This window comes from Salmo salar, chromosome ssa03 (genome assembly GCF_905237065.1).
Source record: "Salmo salar chromosome ssa03, Ssal_v3.1, whole genome shotgun sequence".
In the NCBI taxonomy this organism is placed as follows: Eukaryota; Metazoa; Chordata; class Actinopteri; order Salmoniformes; family Salmonidae; genus Salmo; species Salmo salar.
The window spans coordinates 30,505,250-30,529,159 of NC_059444.1; the positions used below are offsets into that span (position 1 = coordinate 30,505,250).

The following is a 23,910-nucleotide window of genomic DNA, read 5'->3' on the forward strand; positions in this document are numbered from 1 at the left end:
TATCGTAGTCCCGTCAACAGAGATGTTAGCATGTTACAGAGATTTCCGTAAGTCTTTAGCTGACACTCTAAGATTCTTCTTAACCTCATTGAGCATTCTGTGCTGTACTCTTGCAGTCATCTTTGCAGGACGGCCACTCCTAGGGAGAGTAGCAACAGTGCTGAACTTTCTCCATTTATAGACAATTTGTCTAACTGTGAACTGATGAACATCAAGGCTTTTAAAGATACTTTTGTAACCCTTTCCAGCTTTATGCAAGTCAACAATTCTAATCTTAGGTCTTCTGAGATCTTTTGTTCGAGGCATGGTTCACATCAGGCAATGCTTCTAGTGAATAGCAAACTCAAATTTTGTGAGTTTTTTTATAGGGCAGGGCATCTCTAACCAACATCTCCAATCTCATCTCATTGATCGGACTCCAGGTTAGCTGACTGACTCCAATTATCTTTTGGAAAAGATAAGCCTAGGGGTTCGCATATTTTTCAAAAATACACTGTGAATGTTTAAATTATGTATTCAATATGGACAAGAAACATACAATACTTTGTGTGTTATTAGTTTAAGCACACTGTGTTTGTCCATTGTTGTGACTTAGATCAAGATCAGGTCAAATTTGATGAAAAATGTATGCAGAAATCCAGGTAATTCCAAAGGGTTCACATACGTCTTCCTGACACTGTATGTACTGTATCCTTTAGGTACTGCCCTGTGAGTTTTCTGGGTCAATTCGGATTTGCCACATATGGATGTCTTTTGAACTTGGTTACAGTGATTGAATGCCTGAGGTCTTTGTGCATTGGCTAACATCTGGTGTGTTTGTGATACTGTATTTCCAGATGTCCTAGCCAGCAAGCATGTGACTGTAAACTTTGTGCAAGACACATTGAAATTCTGGTACAAGCCTGATATCTCCAGGGACCAAGGTAAAAACATTAGGAAATATGTGTCTTGTCTCCCAGGAGTATTTTGTCTGCCAAATTTACATAATGCTCTTCAACATTTTGACAGTGTTGGGAGATTTTGACAGTTTCCACACTCCTCTGTGACACCGTCACTAAAATGTCTTCCTGTGTCCTTCTCTTCTCCTTTCCTCCTTCTTTCCTCCTCCTCTCAGCTATCTCAGTCCTGAAGGACACGGAGCCCGGATTTTTCATAGTACGGGACAGCCACTCCTTCAAAGGAGCCTATGGGCTGGCCATGAAGGTGGCCACACCCCCTCCCTCAGTCCTGCAGCAGAGCAAGAAAGGTAGGCATTGGCTGAGAGAGATAAGGGGGCAGAGCTTTAGGTTCAGACCGGTTCCTGTTTGATGTGGGACATAGGAGTAGGATGATGATTGATGAAGCCCATATAGGCTACACTCCTCTATGTATTTATTTGGACAGTGAAGCTACAACTTTAAATTTGGCTCTATACTCCAGCATTTTGGATTTGAAATCAAATGTTTTATATGAGATGACAGTACAGAATGTCGCCTTTTATTTGAGGGTATTTTCATACATATCTGTTTTACCGTTTAGGAATGAAAGCACTTTATGTACCTAGTCCCCCCATTTTAAGGTGTCTTTAGTATTTGGCCAAATTCACTTATAGTGTATTAAAGAAGTCAAAAGTTTAGTATTTATTCCCATTTTCCAAGCCTACAATATCAAGCTTTTGACTCTACAAACTTGTTGGATGCATTTGCAGTTTGTTTTGCTTGTGTTTCGGATTATGTTGTGTCCAATAGAAATAAATGGTAAATAATGTATTGTGCCATTTTGGAGTAACTTTTATTGTAAATAAGAATATATGTTTCTGAACACTTCTATATGAATGTGGATGCTACCATGATTACACATAATCATGAATGAATCATGAATAATGTTACAGAAAGTTACAGATGCACAAAGATCATGCCCCCAAAACATGCTAAGCTCTCACCATTACCAATAGAGGGGAGATTAGCATTTTTGGGGTGGGTATGATATTTATGCTTGCGAGGAATATGGGACCAAATGCTAATCTTTTGACTAAATGTAATACACTATAAGTGAATTTGTCCAAATACTTAGATACATAAAGTGTGGTAAAACAGATATGTATGAAAATACCCTTGATTAAAAGATGACACTGTTGCCTCATATAAAATATTTTATCTTAAATCCAAAATGCTGAAGTATAGAGCCAAATTCAAAGTTTTAGCTTCACTGTCCAAATAAATACATAGGGGAGTGTATGCTTATCTAGGGTCAATTTTGTGTTCATCCATGGTCATGGTTAGAATTGTTGGAGGATAAGCTGGTCCTAGATCTGTACATACGGGCAGGTTCCACACATTTCCAGAACCTTTCCATGTTCCAGAGGGCCCCATTAGAACAGGGGTATCATGGAATTGGCTGACTGAGTTGCAGCATCCTGGGAACCAAACAGCTATAAAAGCCCTCTACTGTTACAACTCTCTGAATTCACCTCCATGGAGGGAACATGATAGTCCCCTCTCTGTTTATTCAAAAGCTCCTAGCTTTGGGTCTCTCTTCTGGGCAGCATCGTGATAGAACCAAACAGCCGTGCTCTTTGTTAAGTAGTTTTAGATGTGGCAGCTAGTGCTTTAAAACAAACAATAGAATAAGCAGGCTTTATAAACCTGCACAGATTTCAGGCCTTTCTCCAGGGGTACTTTTTTGCCCTACATACAGTAATGTAACTTTGTGTGATGTTCAGTACAGATTGTTTTATTAAGCACCGTGAAATACTGCCTCAATTCAATTTAGAAATGACCTGGCAAGCAATATATTGCTTTGTTCATGGCATTCCTTGTTATACATTTCAAGTTATGTTTCTCACATGCACAAGTACAGTGAAATGCTTAACTTGCAAGCCCTTCCCAACAGTGCAGTATTCGATATCAAAATAGTATAACTAAAAACTAAACACGAGAAAAAAGAAAGGAAGGAAAAAAACTTGAGAATGTAAGCTACGTATGTGTATACAGTGCAATCGGAAAGAATTCAGACCCCTTGACTTTTTCCACATTTTGTTAAATTACAGCCTTATTCTAAAATTGATTAAATCGTTTTTTTTTCTTCTCATCAATCTACACACAATACCCCATAATGACAAAGCAAAAACTGAAATATCATATTTACATAAGTATTCAGACCCTTTACTCAGTACTTTGTTGAAGCACCTTTGGCAGCGATTACAGCCTTGACTCTTCCTGGGTATGACACTACAAGCTTGGCACACCTGTATTTGGGGAGTTTCTCCCATTGCTCTCTGTCAGGTTGGATGGGGAGCGTCGCTGCACAGCTATTTTCAGGTCGCTCCAGAGATGTTCGATCGGGTTCAAGTCCGGGTTCTGGCTGGGCCACTCAAAGAAATTCAGAGACTTGTCCCGAAGCCACTCCTGCGTTGTCTTGGCTGTGTGCTTAGGGTCGTTGTCCATTTGGAAGGTGAACCTTCGCTCCAGTCTGAGGTCCTGAGAAAAAAACACACTAGAAATAAGAATAGGAAATACGAAATACACAATTGAGTAAGTAATCATAATATATACAGGAAATATATCAAATATTTACAATGTGCAGGGATGGAGGTAAATATGTATGGGGTAAGGTGACTAGGCAACAGGATATAAGATAAACAGAGTAGCAGCAGCTTGTAATTCAGTAGGTGTGCGGGTGTGTAGAGTCCGTATAAATGTATGTGTGAGTGAGCAAAAAATGGAGTGAGGGTTTGTGTTGGAGTGACAGTGTGTGTGAGTGTGTAGAGCCCTGTGATTGTGCATAGAGACTGCAAAGATTGACCATTCTAAGTCTTTAGTGATTTGGACACCGAGGAACTTGAAGCTGTCTACCTGCTCCACTGCCACCCCGTCGATGTGGATGGGGGCGTGCTCCAACCACTCCTCCTCCCCCATAGTCCACAATCATTATTTATTTGGGGAAAGAAATAAAAGGGGTGCTGATGGAAAAAAATGGGTAGGATTCCTGTAAGACACTGGTGTCCCTATGCCCAGCCCAGAGCACAGCCCACTAAGCCCTAACTCCTCCCTTTCTCTTCCACACGGGGTCGGCAGCCCCCTCACTCACAGCAGGCTGGCACCTGTAGGGACATCATGACACAGTCCCTTTCCGAGCATTGTGACTTCTTAAGAGGTTGAAACCCAAGCCAGCTCCAGGAGAAGGCTTTTCTATGGGAGGACATTCCTCAGATACACACTCGTCACGCCCCTCAGAAACACTGTTAAATCATAATAGCGCTAATCTCAGCTCTGATTGGATAAGATGTATGTAACTCTTAGAATTCAGGTTAGGAGTTAACAGGGGTAAGATAACTGAGAATCCGCTAACTCTTAACTTACAGTCAACAGGTATAATGCGTTATAACGTGTTATAGGCATGTATGAGCATTTATAGCATTCTTGTGTATAATAATGTTATCTCTCGCTCACTCTATGATTGAAGGTGATCTGTCCAATGAGCTGGTCCGTCACTTCCTGATTGAGTGTACACAGAAAGGAGTTCGGTTGAAGGGCTGTCCCAATGAGCCCTACTTTGGTGAGTGTGTCTACTGTAGCACATGTTTTATCATACCCTTTTGAGGATAGTGATAACACAATGGTGACCCCTGCTGGTTACTCTCTGTACTGATAAAAAAAAAGCAGAACGTTCCTGTGTGCCCTCTACTGGATAGTGATTGCAAGTCTGCTTCAGCTCTTACGATGATGTTCATAGCTAATATGAAATCCTCTTTGAAGTAATATGATGGTTACAGTTGTTTTTGTTTTACAGGTAGTTTAACTGCGTTGGTATGTCAGCACTCCATTACTCCCATGGCTCTGCCCTGCAAACTCATCATACCTGACAGAGGTAAGGTGCCAAATCTCTACGTCCTTATACACAACATTGTGTTACAGTAACAAGGTAAACATGGTTTAGTTTTATAAAACATAACTGTGTCCTCTGCCAAATCAATTTAATGAACACTAGTCTCTCTCCTCTCTGTGTAACTAAATGTGGCAGGGCTGGAAATTGCAGGGCAGTTTCGAATTATATGATGTGATTTATAAGCCTGTGCATGCAACTCATGTCAACTTAGATGAATTGCCTTTACGTGGTAGCCATAAACCAATGTCATCAGTGACAGAGGGTCGATAGAGAGAGGAAGGGAGAGTTTAATCAGATTTATTTTAATTCAGTTATGTCACTGCCTCCCATTCTTCATTTCAAACATCTTACTTTTACGTCATATACAAAAAATACTTTTTTTTCTATGTTGGTAGATCCTCTTGAAGACGTGGTGGAGAATACTGCTACACAATCTGTCTCCAACTCTGCTGCTGAGCTCCTTAAACAAGGAGCAGGTAGGGCTTAAAGGGACACTTCGGGATTTTGGCAATGTGGTCCTTTATCTACTTCAGTCAGATTAATTTGTGGATACCATTTTTATGTCTCTGTGTGCCGCTTGAAAACGACCTGTAGCTTCCTTCAGACTAGACACAGAGAGATAGAAATGGTATCCACAAGTTCATATGACTGGGGAAGTAGATAAAGGGCCTCATTGCCAAAATCCCAAAGTACCCCTTTAAATCCCTTTACTAACCACATATTTAAGCACATGATTAAACAGGTGTATGACTATTAGGCTAATCATTGGGGAGTATATTAAAGGCTAAATAAGTATTGGGTAAGCCTCAACAACAACTTCTGTTCCTAAGGGATTGTGTATATAACATGTTGTGTTAGCGCCTCTCTCCTGTGTCCTTGCAGTGTGTAATGTGTGGTTCCAGTCTGTGTTCATTGTGTAGTGTGTGTTTGTATCTGTGTGTAACGTGTGTTTCTCTGCAGCATGTAATGTGTGGTTCCTGGGCTCAGTGGAGATGGAGTCTCTGACAGGGTACCAGGCTGTGCAGAAGGCCACCAGTGTAACATTGGGCTCAGACCCCCTGCCCACCTCCACCGTGGTCCACTTGAAAGTCTCCTCACAGGGAATCACCCTCACCGACAACCAGAGGAAGTGAGTCATGGGGAATACACAGACAGACAGACAGACAGACAGACAGACAGACAGACAGACAGACAGACAGACAGACAGACAGACAGACAGACAGACAGACAGACAGACAGACAGACAGACAGACAGACAGACAGACAGACAGACAGACAGTGAGGCACACCTACATGGTCACATTAGTAATGCTTGTATAGCTAATATAAATATATACATTACCAGTCAAAAGTTTGGACACACCAACTCAGTCAAGGGTTTTTCTTTATTGTACTATTTTCTACAAATCAAATATATTTTATGTTTGAGATTTGAGATTCTTCAAAGTAGCCACCCTTTGCCTTGATGACAAATCATTCACTAAACCCTAAACCTGAACTAAATATTGTAATAAATCATGTGGAAATTGAGGAAGTTGAGGTGACTAAACTGCTTGGAGTTACCCTGGATTGTAAACTGTCATAGTCAAAACATATTGATACAACAGTAGCTAAGATGGGGAGAAGACTGTACATGATAAGGCGCTGCTCTACCTTCTTGACAGCACTATCAACAAGGCAGGTCCTACAGGCCCTAGTTTTGTTGCACCTGGACTACTTCAGTCGTGTGGTCAGGTGCCACAAAAAAATAACTTAGGAAAATTGCAATTGGTTCAGAACTGGGCAGCACAGCTGGCCCTTGGATGTTCACAGAGAGCTAATATTAATAATATGCATGTCAATCTCTCCTGGCCCCAAGTGGAGGAGAGATTGATTTCATCACTACTTTTATTTATGAGAGATATTGACATGTTGAATGATCCGAGCTGTCTGACACACATGCATACCCCACAACACATGCCACAAGAGGTCTCTTCACAGTCCCCAAGTCCAGAACAGACTATGGAAGGCGCACAGTACTAAATACAGCCATGTCTACAAGTAACTCATGCAACAGTAAAATTAGATTTAAAAAACAGATAAAACAAACACCTTATGGAACAGCAGGGAGTGTGAAGCAACACAAACATAGGCACAGACATATGCATACACACACACACACACACACGATAACATACACACACACACACACACGTACACATGGATTTTGTATTATATATATATGTGTAGTAGGCGCCTGTGAATATATTGTTATGTTTTTAAAATTGTATAAACTGACTTAATCTTGCTGGACCCCAGTAATGGGGATCTATAATAAAAACAAATTCAGCTTTGCACACTCTTAGCATTCTCTCAACCAGCTTCACCTGGAATGCTTTTCCAACAGTCTTGAAGGAGTCCCCACGTATACTAAGCACTTGTTGGCTGCTTTTCCTTCACTCTGTGGTCCAACTCATCCCAAACCATCTCAATTGGGTTGAGGTCGGGTGATTGTGGAGGCCAGGTCATCTGATGCAGCACTCCATCACTCGCCTTCTTGGTCAAATAGTCCTTATACAGCCTGGAGGTGTGTTGGGTCATTGTCCTGTTGAAAAACAAATGATAGTCTCACTAAGCACAAACCAGATGGGATGGTGTATTCCTGCAGAATGCTGTGGTAGCCATGCTGGTTAAGAGTGCCTTGAATGCTAAATAAATCACTGACAGTGTCACCAGCAAAACACCCCCACACCATCACACCACCTCCTCCATGCTTCACAGTGGGAACCACGCATGAGGAGATCATCCATTCACCTACTCTGTGTCTCACAAAGACACGGCGGTTGGAACCAAAAATCTCAAATTTGGACTCATTAGACTTAAAGACAGATTTCCACCGATCTAATATCTATTGCTCGTGTTTCTTGGCCCAAGCAAGTCTCTTCTTCTTATTGGTGTCCTTTAGTAGTGGTTTCTTTGCAGCAATTTGACCATGAAGGCCTGATTCACACAGTCTCCTTTGAACAGTGATGTTGAGATGTGTCTGTTACTTGAACTCTGTGAAGCATTTATTTGGGCTGCAATTTCTGAGGCTGGTAACTGTAATGAACTTATCCTTACCTTAAGCTGTTCTTGCCATTTAATGGTCTTGGTCTTTTACCAAATAGGGCTATGTTCTGTACCACCCCTACCTTGTCACAACACAACTGATTGTATCAAACACATTAAGAAGGAAAGAAATTCCACAAATTAACTTTTAACAATGCACACCTGTTAATTGAAATGCATTCCAGCTGACTACCTCATGAAGCTGGTGAGAGAACGCCGAGAGTGTGCAAAACTGTCATCGAGGCAAAGGGTGGCTACTTTGAAGAATCTCAAATATAAATATATTTTGATTCAACGCTATTTTGGTCACTACATGATTCCATGTGTGTTATTTCATAGTGTTCATGTCTTCACTATTATTCTACAATGTAGAAAATAAAGAAAAATCCTTGAATGAGTAGGTGTCCAAACTTTTGACTGGTACTGCATATATACACAGTTGTACTATGTATTTCTCTTTTACCCAGGTTCTCTTCTCCTCTTACCAGGTTGTTCTTCAGAAGGCATTATGCAGTGAACACTGTCATCTTCTGTGCATTGGACCCTCAAGATCGGAAGTGAGTAAAATATGCCAGAATTAACATCATTTGAAATAAAGGTACTGTGGTGAAAATGTAATCAGCTTACACTGTCTGTATGATGCCTTGTTTGTTATTTCTGTGTTCTTTTCCCCATCCATTCTTAGGTGGAAAAAAGATGGCTGCACTTCAGCAAAGATCTTTGGCTTTGTGGCGAGGAAGACGGGCAGCGGGCAGGACAACGTGTGCCACCTGTTCGCCGAGCATGACCCCGAGCAGCCCGCCAGCGCCATCGTCAACTTCGTCTCCAAGGTGATGATTGGCTTCCAGAAGACCAAGTAGCCCTGCAACGCTGCTAGCTAATTGGCTAGTGGGGCTGTTTCTAAAACTTAAAACCGTACAACCCTCAACCTGAAGGTTATGAGCCAGGACTTGGACAGGCAGTGGAACAGAGTTCCATCCACAGAACTAGAATGGGTTTTGCGAGATACTATTTCTATGGTTACACTACCTAAGAATGGGATACAATTGATGACAGAATAATCTAGAGGCAAAAGAAACCCACACCTATTTAGGCGAGGTGCTGGCTAGCGGAGTAGAACACTTCAAAAATAAAGGAGAGCCACACACTCTAGGAGCTCAGATGCAAAAATATTTATGTCCAATGTTTCGACAGACAAGCTGTCTTCATCAGGGCAGCACTCCATCACTTGTCTGTCGAAACGTTGGACATAAATATTTTTGCATCTGAGCTCCTAGAGTGTGTGGCTCTCCTTTATACAATTGATAACAAGCATGAAAAGACTTACAAGTTACAACTCCCCAACCTATCCAAGTCATCTCCTGCTTACAACACAGAGGGAACTGTGGACCATCAGCAGGACAGGAGACTCAATGAGATCTTTCATTGAGTCGAATGAAAACTCAAAACTCCTTTGACTTCATTTTCTAACAGACTCTTTCCTTAAGATGATTATTAAGGGTTTGTCTGGAAGGAAAAAGAGAATATACAACAGCTACGTTATAAGATGTGTATTTCATTTTTATGTATCGTTGTAGAACTAATACAGATGTTTGCATTTCTGTCTCAAAAGGGTTTACAGTTTTATGTATCCCAACTCTTTACAAGTTAGTTACATATTCCTATTCTCAACATGCTCTGTGTGTTGTAATAGTATACTATAGGGAAGCATAGAAGCCTGGCATGTAAGGGTTTGTCATGTTGAATATTTAACCAAAAATAAATAAACTATATAAAGCATTATTCAAGCTATTAAAAATGGTACTGAAAAATACTGTAAATCATAACTTCTCCTTATGTTATCAAAAAACTTTATTTTTGTAAATGCATCATATACTATTTGAAAAGTTATATCTATTGACTTTATGTTAGAACAAAAAAAAAATCTAAATATTTTCCCTAAACTGATGTTTCACCATCCCAATCATTTATCTTGAATTTTGATATTGCTCAACTCTGGATATGTATGCGAATTAAAACCACTATCAAAACAATAACTCACAAAAATGTGAAGATCTGGAAGGGGAGCGTTGGAATGAATCAGACCATAGAAAAATATTATATATGTAAACCCTAATATATTCTATGATTTCTTTATATCATTTGTTAATTACATGTACTTTGAACCCATGTACTACTTCGTTCAGTACTGCTTTGTCTGGAAGATTGTTTTAAAATTGATAAATTACTGTTTGTTTTTCCTTTTGGCTAGTCTCAAGTAAGTGTTTAAATTGACTTTTTGGTGGTATATTATTGGCACTAACTATATATTGAAATGTCTCAGTGTTAAAATATATACAGTACACTGAGTGTACCAAACATTAGTATTGATTAATATTAAAATGTAGTTGCACCCCCTTTAGTCCTCAGAACAGCCTGAGTTCTTTGGGGCATGGACTCTACAAGGTGTCGAAAGCATTCCATAGGGATACTGGCCCATGTTGACTCCAATGCTTCCCACAGTTGTGTCAAGTTGGCTGGATGTCCTTTGGGTGGTGGACCATTCTTGATACACACAGGAAACTGTGGAGCGTGATGAACCCAGCAGCGTTGCAGTTCTTGACACAAACTGGTGCGCCTGGCACCTACTTCCACAGCCCGTTCAAAGGCACTTAAATATTTTGTCTTTCCCATTCAACCTCTGAATGGCACAGATACACAATCCATGTCTCAATTGTCTCAAGGCATAAAAAATCCTTCTTTAAACTGTCTCCTCCCCTTCATCTACACGGATTGAAGTGGATTTAACAAGTGACATCAGCTTTCACCTGGTCAGTCTATGTCCATGGAAGGAGCAGGAGTCCTTAATGTTTTTATACTCAGTAGAGGACATTTGTGTTATATATTTCATTTGGAATTATGAAAGAAATATTGTGTTGGAACAATAGGCGATCATTGGGGCTTGATTGAACTCGACGGAAAAGTGCAAAAGTGTCAACACTGCCCACCCAATGCATCGAGCGGGCTCAACGAAGTGCAGATTTTTAATCATATTTTTGTCTAGATGAACTTTTTAATGGTCACATTTATTAATGTCAAATAATCAGGGCAGGGACCACCTAATTCCAATACACTTTGTTGATATACTATACATTCATTGTGTACATTTTAGTTGTATTTTTTTCTCCATTTTGCTCATGATGTACTAATATTATTTACAGTCTGTACCTCATAATACCTTTACTATCTCACATTTGAAAAAATAATTATATTTTTTTATGTTTCATATTGATTTGCAGCAAGTGACATAAAAAGTTCATTTGTATATGAGAAATGGAATTTTCAATGTTGAATGTGAATAAACAAAAGGGCAAAATTATGTCATTGGTCCACTTATTATTATTTTTTCGAGAGAGAATATGATGGAGATTTGTTGAGTTTGACAGTATGCACCATTTATGGTCTATTTTTCAGCCAGGAAACCAGAAGAGGGTGCTAGTAACACACACATCCATGTGTGTAAGATCCTTTGTGACCTAGCTCTATGGTTGTTGTTGTGCTTGCTCTAGGTGATGTGCACCACATTGTCTGGACACATTTTCTACACCAGCATTGGAAGGTGAAGTACAAGTCGGCTAGCAAGTCGGCTAACCTTCACATCAAACAGGTGACAGATTAGGAGAGCAGATGACAGCAGTAGAATGCACACACACTTGCACAAAATCAATATTAAAAGAATGATTGATTAGAAGATGATCTGTGCACTGGATCGATCCTGGATTGTCTTGTGCACTCACTGCACTGTGTCAGTCATGGACTGTTCTATGCACTGTGCCGGTCCTGGATCGTCTGGTGCACCGTGTCGGTCCTGGATCGTCTGGTGCACCGTGTCGGTACTGGATCGTCTGGTGCACTGTGTCGGTCCTGGATCGTCTGGTGCACTGTGTCAGTCCTGGATCGTCTGGTGCATTGTGCCGGTCCTGGATCGTCTTGTGAACTGTACCGGTCCTGGATTGGCATGACTATGACAGCAGATCGTGCAAATGTTGATGATGTCACAACGCAGTCTATTGGTTGATGGACCTTAAAGACAATCCAGGAACATGTCATGTAACACTTGGAGAAATCAGGACATGTTCCTCTGCTCTCTCTGGTTGGTGCAGGTCTGGACAGGTCTTTCTTTGGCTGGTCCGGTGGTGAGACTGAGGCACAAATTGCAGTGTGAGGAGAGTGGAGGAGAGGAGGAGAAGGAACTCCCTCCCCCCTATTGTCCTTGGACAGATGGTGAAAGTGAAGAATTCCCAGGGAGGGAAGAATGCAAGTGTGGGCCCAGGTGTAGCTGTCCCATTTTTCCCTGGCCCACAGAGAAAAGGGAATTTGGGGAAAGTACAGAGAAGCAATACATTTTACGAGAAGCGATTATGAAATTGCAATATTTCAGACAAGTATCAGACAAGTTTCATTTAACAGACAAACATACACAGAGAGAGAGAGATGTTGTATTGAGCATGTTGTCCATACCTTTCCATCACAGGGTTCAATGCGTCACAATTCATTAGATCCAATAGTCTCTTGTACAGGATAACATGCAGCATAACGACAGTAAAGTCTCAGAATAAACTGGAGAGCGAGAGAGAGAGAGAAAGAGAGAGAGACCTCCTAGAATGTATTGAGCATGTTGTCCATAATATATTGGGTTAAATGCATTCAACATACATTCATTAGATACTGTAGTCTCTTGTACAAAAATAATAATAACATGTATCATAATAACTTCTAGGAAAAACTGTCCAAGAAAAATGATTTATTGAAAATAACTTTTCAGAGTACACTGGATACTGACCAGGAATTCCTCAACTACCACCACTATTCTGAAACTACTTTCTGACCCTAAACACAAACCCAATCCCTACTGATGACCCACATTTAAAAAAATACTACAGTTTACTATAGAATACTACAGTACTTACTATAGAGTTCTGTATTAAATTGTAGTATACTTTATAATACTATACTACACACTGTAGTATCCCTTTATCGTGTGTAGTACTTACTATATAATGTTGTATTATCCTGTAGAATACGATAGTAAATACTACAGTATTTAATTTGCATATACACATTCCCCTCCCCTATATCCCAATTTGTGCCACCCATAAGTGAGAAACCTACATGCCATGTATAGACCATATTGTGTTCCATAAAGGTTACATAAAAGAGCATCAGCGCTGAACTAACCGCTGAACTACCTATATAGTATTCACTGCTGTGTTTTTGCGGACTAAAGTATTTATTCCATAATATACCACAGTATTTTTTTCATGTGGGGAGTCTCAACCGGGGCAGGGCATAAACACTGCAACTGTCCGATGTTTTCTGATCTGCTCAAGGGCCCGTAACAGACACTGATTAGGGCTGTCACACGTACAGTAATAATAAACTCAGCTCTGCCAAACAATTTCACAAGTTCACACAAGGCTGTTTTGAGTAGGAGCTCTTCAAGTCTGGATTGGCCGGTGGTGGCCCTTGGCCCGCCACTAGAGTGTCAGGAACAATGTTCGAATGAAAGGCTTCGGCCATCAAAGGCAAGCTTCTCTATAGTACTCTGCTCTTGCCTGCTCCCCTCCCTCCATTCACTTGTTGTTTAATTAGGGAGGAGAGGAGGGGATGAGGAGGGAGGGGAGGGGAGATCCCATTTTGGAGGAAGAACAAAGGTAGGGGCGCAGAAATAGAAAGTTCAATTTTTGGATCGCTGCACAATGCCACGCACTGTTTGATTTTGGGCCGTCTTTGCCACCCAGCGCCTACGTAAATACCTTGGTAGGGTTGCTGGAGGCCATTTACCCTACTCTGCAGCAGCTACAGTATATTAGTAGTAGCCCCATTTATACCTGGTGGTAACTTGCGTCCTTTGTCCTGATATTGTCTGATTATACATGACCCTACATACTAGAGGTTGTATGGATGTAAAAGGGCAGGGTGCAGATCAGAAGCTTTAACTAATCATATACAACCAATAACCATGCCCCCAAAAATGACCTAGATTCCATTTTTACCATTACATATGAAACCCATATGATGTTTCACCAGTACCCTGCCGACCTGCCTACAGAACAACAAGGATCAACAGTTCCAACATATAGCAGGATAGGAAGGAGGGAGGTGGCTGGGATGGTATCTGATGGATTGCGGTCATTTGAAGGTGAGGCACTACAGTTCTGCAGGCCTGCTGCTGTGTAACACTTGACTGTGCTAAAAGTGGAGGAGGTGACCCATTTAGACTGACTGTATGCATGTGTTACAGGCCAGACAACAGAGACTGCTAATCACTACCAGTCTCTCGCTCTAACTCACACGCCACCTCAACAACACTGTTTTTGCGTCCCAGATGGCACCCTATTCCCTTCGTTGCGCACTCATTTCGACCAGGGCCTATAGGGAATAGGGTGCATTTGGGACCAACGCTGTATGGACTTGAGTGACTGCCCTCTGGGTCACAACAAGGCCAGGCCACTATTATATAGACCAGCTCAGCCATGACTGAGCTTACATTAAGTGGACACTGCAGGAATAGCAGAGCAGTGCACTGAAGGGTGTCGGAGTTTGATTGTGTGTGTGTGTGTGTGTGTGTGTGTGTGTGTGTGTGTGTGTGTGTGTGTGTGTGTGTGTGTGTGTGTGTGTGTGTGTGTGTGTGTGTGTGTGTGTGTGTGTGTGTGTGTGTGTGTGTGTGTGTGTGTGTGTGTGTGTCTGTGTACATGCATGTGAATGAGTGTTTGTGTGTGTACGTATGTAAGCGTGTAGAGATTCTAGCTCCCTCCCAAAGGATAGAACTCTCCACTAGTATCAGAGGTAGTTTGGTGGTCGTGCCATTTAACCCGGATGTGCACTCTCTCTGTGTCTTCTGCCTCCCTTTCTAAACTCCAAAGTTTCCTTGGTGTTTAAGCTCCGTCTCCTGACTAAGTTACCGTTCCCTTTCCACAGTAGCTTTAGCAGTTTATGTCACATAACAAAAGCCATACAAAACATGAGCTGGCGCACATCCAGAAAAATGTGTTTGTGTGGAGGTGCTGACGAATGGCGAATAAACTATAAAGTATCAAAATAAAGAGAGTCGCACAATCCACATATAAATTCCCAGTAATGTTCGGCATCACTGTGCATAACAAAAGCCAGTCATAGGAATATTTGATGTGAACAGAGTCCCTATAGAAAATAAGCTCAACAAATTAGCGGATCGCCGAAGCTGTCAAAGGTGACTTTAACTCTCTTTATGAAACTCTCAGCTCCCCACTGAGATTACTCTATAACTCTGGTTCTTTCCTTTCCACGTAGGCAATACACCACATCTCGCAGCCACATACCACCAACACATCTAAAATAAGTGAACCATTGACTGGCCTACGACTGCCAAGTGGAGTTATTCCATCCACCACCTATGATTTGCATGGGGCCTGACATGTCATTGTCCACCAGCAGAGCACTGTCTTTGTGTGTCTGTGTGAAAACTGTACGTGTGTGGTTGCGTGTATTGCAAGTCACCAACAGAACAAAGGCTACGCACATGAAGCTATGAATTCATTTGCATTAGTATGAGTGTGTGTGTGTGTGTGTGTGTGTGTGTGTGTGTGTGTGTGTGTGTGTGTGTGTGTGTGTGTGTGTGTGTGTGTGTGTGTGTGTGTGTGTGTGTGTGTGTGTGTGTGTGTGTGTGTGTGTGTGTGTGTGTGTGTGTGTGTGGTGATTATTCCTGCAAAAATACGTATGTGTGCGCATGAATGTTTGCATACATGCATGCAAAGTACACATACTGTAAGTGTATAAGACATATCTAGGCTACCGTAAGTGTTCAGTGCACGTGTGTGCATACATGGGTGGATGTACAGTACATATGAAGACGGGGCAGCTGGTCGGCACCACTCTCAGCTCACTTCCTTGCAGCTCTGCAATACATCACGTAGGGTCCTGAGAGCTGCTCCCTCTATTCCCCATCTTCCCATATCGCTCACACACACACACACACACACACACACACACACACACACACACACACACACACACACACACACACACACACACACACACACACACACACACGCACACACACACACACACACAAATGCTCTCCTCCATCTTCCCCCATCACTTTGGGCTAATTGAAGCCTTGGGCTGGGCTTCCATCCTGGCCTGGGCCTGGGCTGGCCTCCTAGACGGGCGAACGACTACAACAGACTACTGTAACTACACCAGGACCAGGCAGGCTTGCAGGGTCCCTGTTCCTCGCACGACTCGAATGGACTGCTCCAAAAATGAGACGGGAGGGAAGGGAGAGCCTCCCGAAATAGATGTATGTCGTCTGTCTGTTTGTTTTCCGTCTTCGGACTGGGCTGATGATTGGATATTGTTGCAGCTGGATTGAATATTGAGACTAGTAGTGTGTCTGAGATTGAAATGAAAGGGAATGGTTGGCTGGATGAAAAATCTGCAATGAAATACAGTAACATTATAACATATGATGTAGGAATGTAGGAATCAAGGAAAGAGCCAACACCAACCTAGAATAACAGTTTCTATCTTCTTCTGCAGTTTTGTACTGTACAGTTGTACGAGAGATATACATTTTGTTCACTTAAGAGAGAGAATTTGAAAGGCACTCAGACAGAGTAAATGATCCTATGTCTGAGACTGTCACGAGATTGGTCCGGGGAAAAGAATAACAGAGAGTACCAGACATGTCATGTGATCTACAGTCTCCTTTCTGCAGGACAACCCCCACCCCCCCCACACACACACACACACACACACACACACACACACACACACACACACACACACACACACACACACACACACACACACACACAAACTACCCTTTCCTGGGTAAACTCAGACACGTTTGGCTCAGTCGACCTCTAGCTGATTTAACTATGCGCTTTCCTCTCTGTGAGCTTTGGCGCACCTTGCAAATTCCTGGGATTTTACTGTCTCTGCAGTAATCCCATACAGCACCCAGCACAACACCACACTCGTTCCAAGACTGTCCATATTATATCTTCAGACAAGCAGAGTCAGGCACCTATCAAAGACTCATTGTTTGAATCAAGAATTTATTATGGAAATTGTACGCCTAAGGATGACACTGTTGTTGGTGATGATGATGATGGTACCGACTGACAGCAGTAGTCCTTAGTAGGCTATAGCTGTCTCTCCTACAGCAATAGCAATTTTATTTGTTACATGCTTTGTAAACAACAGGTGCCAGTAATACGAGGTAAATGAGGAAGCTACAGTTGAAGTTGGAAGTTTACATACACCTTAGCCAAATACATTAACTTTGTTGCCCTTAAGCCATTTTGCCATACTTCCAAAGTTGTGGCAAAATGGCTTAAAGACAATAAAGTCAAGGTATTGGAGTGGCCATCACAAAGCCCTGACCTCAATCCCATAGAATATTTGTGGGCAGAACTGAAAAAAGTGTGTGCGAGCAAGGAGCCTTACAAACCTGACTCAGTTACAGCAGCTCTGTCAGGAGGAATGGGACAAAATTCACCCAACTTACTGTGTGAGCTTGTGGAAGGCTAGCTGAAACATTTGACCCAAGTTAAACAATTTAAGGGCAATGCTAGCAAATACTAATTGAGTGTATGTAAACTTCTGATGTGATGAAAGAAATAAAAGCTGAAATAAATAATTCTCTGTACTATTATACTGACATTTCATATTCTTAAAATAAAGTGGTGATCCTAACTGACCTAAGACAGGGAATTCATACTAGGATCAAATGTCAGGAATTGTGAAAAACTGAGTTTAAATGTATTTGGCTAAGGTGTATGTAAACTGGTGTAACTAACATCAACTGTAGGTAGGATTAAAGTAATTAGGGAACAGGATAGATAATAGATAGTAGCAGCAGCAGGTAGTCATTTGATTTGCAATTTAGCAGTCTTGTTTAGCAGTCATGGCTTGGGGGAAGAAGCTGTTCAGGATCCTGTTGGTTCCAGACTTGGTGCACTGGTAGCAGAGAGAACAGTCTCTGGCTTGGGTGGCTGGAGTCTTTGACCATTTTTTGTGCCTTCTTCTGACAACACCTGGTATAGAAGTCCTGAATGGCAGGGAGCACGGCCCTAGTGATGTACTGGGCCGTACCCACCACTCTCTGTAGCGCCTTGCGGTCGGGGGCCTTGCAGTTGCCATGCCAAGCGGTGATGCAGCCAGTCAAGGTGATCTCAATGGGGCTAGTAGTGTGTCTTTTGAGGATCTGAGGGCCCATGTCAAATCTTTTCAGCCTCCTGAGGGGGAAAAGGTGCTGTTGTGCCTCTTCACAACTGTGTGGGTGTGTGTGGATCATGTTAATTCCTTAGTGATGTGGACACTGAGGAACTTCGAGCACTCGACCCGCTCCACTACAGCCCCATCGATGTGTATGGGGGCATGCTCACCCCTTTGTTTCCTGTAGTCCACGATTAGCTCCTTTGTTTTGCTGACAATGAGGGAGAGGTTGTTGTCCTGGCACAACACTGACAGGTCTCTGACCTCCTCTCTGTAGGCTGCCTCATCATCAACAGTGATCAGTCCTACAACCGTTGTGTCATCAGCAAACTTGACGATGGTGTTGGAGTTGTGCGAGGCCACGCAGTCGTGGGTGAACAGGGAGTACAGCAGGGGACTCAGCACACACACTTGAGGGGCCCCCGTGTTGATGATCAGTGTGGCGGTTGTGTTGTTTCTTACCCTCACTGCCTGGGGGCGGCTCGTCAGGAAGTCCAAAATCCCAGTTGCAGAGGGAGGTGTTCAGTCCCAGAGTCTTGAGCTTGGAGGGGACTATGGCGTTGAATGCTGAGCTGTAGTGAATGAACAGCATTCTTACATAGGTTCCTTTTTTCTTACATCATTCCTTTTGGCCAGGTGGGTGAGGGCAGTGTGGAGTGTAATAGAGATTGCGTCATCTGTGGATCTGTTGGGGCGGTATGCAAATTGGAGTGGGTCCAGGGTGTCTGGGATGATGGTGTTGATGTGAGCCATGACCAGCCTTTCAGAGCATTTCATGGCTATAGATGTGTGCTACGGGGCGATAGTCATTAGGCAAGTTACCTTGGTGTTCTTGGGCACGGGTCAGGGATAGGTTGAAAATGTCAGTGAAAACACTTGCCAGCTGGTCAGTGCATGCTTTGAGTACGTGTCCTGGTATTCCATCTAACCCTGTGGCCTTGCGAATGTTAACCTGTTTAAAGACCTTTCTCACATTAGCTACGGAAAGCGAAATCCCACATTCGTCCGGAACGACTGGTGCACTCATGGATGGTTCAGTGTTGAATGCATTGAGGCGAACATTGAAGGCATTAAGCTTGTCTGGTAGGCTAACGTCACTGGGCAGTTCGCGGCTGGATTTCCCTTTGCAATACATGATAGTTTTCAAGCTTGACCACATCCGTAGGGCATCAGAGCCGGCGTAGTAGGATTCGATCTTAGTCCTGTGTTGACACTTTGCTCATTTGATGACTCGCCGGAGATCATAGCGGGATTTCTTATAAGCGCTGAAAGCTGCAACTCTAACCTTTATCTCAGTGCAGATGTTGCCTGTAATCCATGGCTTCTGGTTGGTGTACGTACTGTCACTGTGGGGATGACGTCGTCGATGCACTTATTATTGAAGCCAGTGACTGACGTGGTAAACTCCTCAATGTTATCAGATGAATCCTGGAACATATTCTATTCTGTGCTAGTGAAACAGTCCTGTAACTTAGCATCCACTTCATCGGACCACTTCCGTATTGAACGCGTCACTGGTACTTCCTGTTAGAGTTTTTGCTTGTCAGAAGGAATCAGGAGGATAGAGTTATGGTCTGATTTTCCAAAGGGAAGGTGAGGGAGGGCCTTGTATGCATTTTTGTGTGTGGCATAAAGTTGATCTAGAGCTTTTTCACCTATTGTTGCATAACACAAATGCTGGTAAAAATGAGGTAAAACGGATTTCAGTTTACCCGCATTACAATCACCGGCCATGAGAAACGCCACCTCTGAATGTGCATTTTCTTGTTTGCTTATGGCCCTATACTGCTCGTTGAGTGTGGTTTTAGTGCCATCGTTTGTTGTGGTAAATAGACAGTTACGAAAAATATATCTTGGTTAATAGTATGGTATGCAGCTTATCATCAGGAATTCTAACTCAGGCAAACAAAAACGTGAGACTTCCTTAGCATTAGAGATTGTGCACCAGCTGTTGTTAACAAAGAGACACACCCCTCCTCCCTTTGTCTTACTCAAGTCTGCCGTCCGGTCTTGACGATGCATAGAATAACCAGTGAGATGTATATCCATGTCCTTGTTCAGTCACGTCTCTGAGCAACATAGGATGACAGTTTTTCAGGTCCCATTGATAGGATAGTCTTGAGCAGACTTCATCCAGTTTGTTCTCCAGTGATTGCACGTTCGCCAATAGAACTGAGGGCAATGGCATTCTATTTGCTCGCCGACGTAGTCTTATCAGGATGCCGGCTTGCCTGCCTCTCTTTTGCCACCGCTTGCCCTTTTAGTCCTGAGGAATAGTGCCTGGTCCAGAGTAAGCAGAACATCCAGAGCTGCCGACTCATTGAAGTATACATTTTCGTCCAAATTGAGGTTAGTGATTGCTCTTCTGATGTCCAGAAGCTGTTTTCAATCACAGGAAACTAAGGGGCCTAGCTCGAATCATGAAAAACAGCCCCAGACCATTATTCCCTCCTCCACCAAACTTTACAGTTGGCACTATGCATTTGGGCAGGTAGTGTTCTCCTGGCACCCTCCAAACTCAGATTCGTCCGTCGGACTGCCAGATGGTGAAGTGTGAGTCATCACTCCAGAGAACGGGTTTCCACTGCTCCAGAGTTCAATGGCGGCAAGCTTTACACCACACCAGCTTGGCATTGCGCATGGTGATCTTAGGCTTGCATTTCATGAAGCTCCCAACGAACAGTTCTTGTGCTGACGTTGCTTCCAGTGACAGTTTGAAACTCGGTAGTGAGTGTTGAATCCGAGGACAGACGATTTTTATGCACAACACGCTTCAGCCTACCACTTTGCGGCTGAGCCGTTGTTGCTCCTCTACGTTTCCTCTTCACATTACCAGCACTTACAGTTAACCGGTGCAGATCTAGCAGGGCAGAAATGTGACCAACTGACTTGTTGGAAAAATGGCATCCTATGATGGTGCCATGTTGAAAGTCACTGAGCTTTCCAGTAAGGCCATTCTACTGCCAATGTTTGTCTATGGAGATTGCATGGCTGTGTCCATGATTTTATACACCTGTCAGCAACGGGTGTGGCTGAAATAGCCGAATCCACTAATTTGAAGGGGTGCCCACATACTTTTGTACACATAGGATATAATTATTTTGGACATGTTATCCTTTATCACACTCCAGTATTTGTATCCAATGCATGTAGCTTACATTAGGATGAAGTAGCATAGGCCTTCTTATACTGTAGATTGAATCATATCACCTTTCAATATTAGTTATCAACGAATATAAAACCATGTTATCACGATCATCAGTGTAATTTATGTACGGGCATGAGAGTTGTATAAATTAATCACAATGTAAGGCTACTCATAGAAAAACCATTCAGCTCTTATGCAATATTAGCTTCACAGTAAAACCCAACTATTCTGGATATTAATCATTCTTAAACAGCCTGTAAAATATCTTATTTAGTCATTTCAAAAATGTTTATCCTGTATCATGCATGCAAGGCTTCTTGTCTATCCACATCGATGGAGCTGCAGACCAAGCAACATGCAAGAGGACCGTATACTGTAGGATAATTATTCTGGTCGGTGTCAACTTTATTCATGAACTGGCACTGGGTAGATCGATTCTGTTGCTTGTTAAATTGTTATTTATATCAGATATTTCAATTTTGGGATAGTTGTTCACTGAATTGCTAGCACTAGTTGATCATGCTGCTGCAGTGGCTACAATGTAAACAAATGTCTCCTGCTCGGTGGAATGCATTGTCATGTGATGCTGCCTTCGAATCCCGTCCCAAATGGCAATTACCTACTGTTAAAGTGCTGCCTATTAAGGTAATGTGCCTATGGAGGCAGGTAGGCAGCATGCAGCTGCCTTTGGATTGGGACACATCCATTAAGTGCAGAAAAAGTTAAGATATCAGAATTGGTCAGGAGTCCATTAGATGGCTGCTATCCACTGCAGGGCCATCTTCTGTTGCTAGTAGTGGTTCCAGTAGGAAATGGGGGCAATTCTGCTGTAGGCCTTGTGCTCTAAAAACCATAGCCGGAATCATCCAAATCGTTTTAAAACGGTGGAAAATTGCTTGGGATTAGGATTTGACCGACTGTTGTGGTTGGTAGACACTGCTTCTGAAAGCGGGGTATGTTAAACACATGTACAGTAATATCCTGTGTCGGTAAAAAAGCGCATTCTTCACACGCCATCTTTATTGAGTGGCTGGCTGCGGGACTACATTCCACCGGTAAGCCTCTAACAGCATACTTCCCATGCCCAACGCTCTCCTCCTGTGCTATGCAGACTATGTGCAGGTGCTTGAGAGACCCCCTTCCAAAAAAAACTCAGACCGGCTAAAGAGGAGGAAAATCAGCACTCTTTCTTCAGCATATGAAACAAGTGTTTGGCATTCCACTGCACTGTGCTCTGCTGTAGACTGTCTGTAAACTATTGGTGTGAGGCCACATCTTGTTCGTCATGTTTGTTATTCTCACGGTGTAAGTTCAGTTTGTGGATGTTGATCCACAACACTAGTACCTCATAGTCCAATTTGTGCAACAGGTCTATTTGGAAGTTCTGGAAGCTTGGGTAGAACCTGCCAGGTGTCAAAGCAAACACCTTCTTTTCAAGAAGCACACTTACCGTACTATATAGTTGATGTCCTCAGATCTACTTGAGATTGAGTGTTTTCCAGACTCTGGCTTCATCTCACAGTCTTTATCAAATCGCTGCATGAGGTCTGTCTGCTCTCCAATGGTCCTGCTGATTTTCTGTGCCATGTTAAACTGGAGATTGGCCCCTTGATATTGGATGAGGTCTTTTGTGGGGCGCACATGGTGTGTTCGTTGTTCAAGTCCAACGCTATGTTGTTTCCTGATCCACCCCCTGTATTCACTGTGCGGTTCCACCGGAGTCTAAGAGACACACTGAGGCTTTGTAGGGCTAGATCACTGCACTTTCAGACCCTCCAGGCTGTATTTTGTTCTCCCGGCTTGTCACGAATGTAGCATTTTTGAATTTCCACAGCCTGCAGGTTCTCTCTCCTTCACCCTCATGTATAGAATCTAGAAAGTTCCTTTCCAGGAGTGACACTTTCAGCAGGCCACTGTGATAACTGAAAAGTGCATCAACTGTGTTTTCAGTGTTTCTTTTAAAGCTGGCTTAAATTTTAGCTTGATTATCGACAATTGATATATTGTGTTCTTTTTGCTCGTGGTGACTCAGTTGTTTCTGACTTCGGAAGGCCGGATGGCTACAGCCAGGATAGTGACAGCTCAACGACTGTGGTTGTTTGCCCCGTGTTTGGCTTTTCTCCACTAGGCTGGCGGTGGACATCTCTGGTGTCATCGTTCATGACATAGGTGTCTACTATGGCAAACATCTGAGCATCAACTACTTCTGTTTTCTTTCGGTGGCAGATGTGACATTTTCTGGTGGACTATGTCTGTGTATTGTGTCCTGCACTGAAGCCGTGCCAAAGTAACGGAGTGTAGCTGTGATGATGGAGGCATCTGTTACATCTTTAATAAATTCTGAACATGGCCTGTAACTGTCTCCAACTGCACTTTAGATAACATTTATTCTGTTCACCATGTTCCTTAATTGGTAGAGTTCCCATATTCTCCATTGGATGTTGTCTTGTAGAACTCCCTGTATATAAGCTCAGTAAAGTTCATTGCATAGTGGAAGTCTGCAACAGCAGGCAGTAAGGGCATTTTTCAAATATCCAATTGCCACATCTGCATTTTGTCTTGTCAAT

At 42.6% G+C, this 23,910-nt stretch overlaps 1 protein-coding gene across 1 annotated transcript in view; it reads left to right on the forward strand.

Moving 5' to 3' along the window:
* Nucleotides 1-11,311, forward strand: part of LOC106599720 (tensin-3) — a 78,501-nt gene extending 67,190 nt beyond the window's left edge. Inside the window, exons 19-26 of the mRNA XM_014191019.2 lie at nt 837-923; nt 1,115-1,246; nt 4,444-4,536; nt 4,771-4,848; nt 5,262-5,342; nt 5,827-5,995; nt 8,442-8,510; nt 8,639-11,311. Of these exons, the coding sequence (XP_014046494.2) occupies nt 837-923; nt 1,115-1,246; nt 4,444-4,536; nt 4,771-4,848; nt 5,262-5,342; nt 5,827-5,995; nt 8,442-8,510; nt 8,639-8,813 (884 nt within the window). The 3' untranslated portion in view covers nt 8,814-11,311. The remainder of the gene's footprint in view (nt 1-836; nt 924-1,114; nt 1,247-4,443; nt 4,537-4,770; nt 4,849-5,261; nt 5,343-5,826; nt 5,996-8,441; nt 8,511-8,638) is intronic.
* The last annotated feature ends 12,599 nt before the right edge of the window (nt 11,312-23,910 follow it).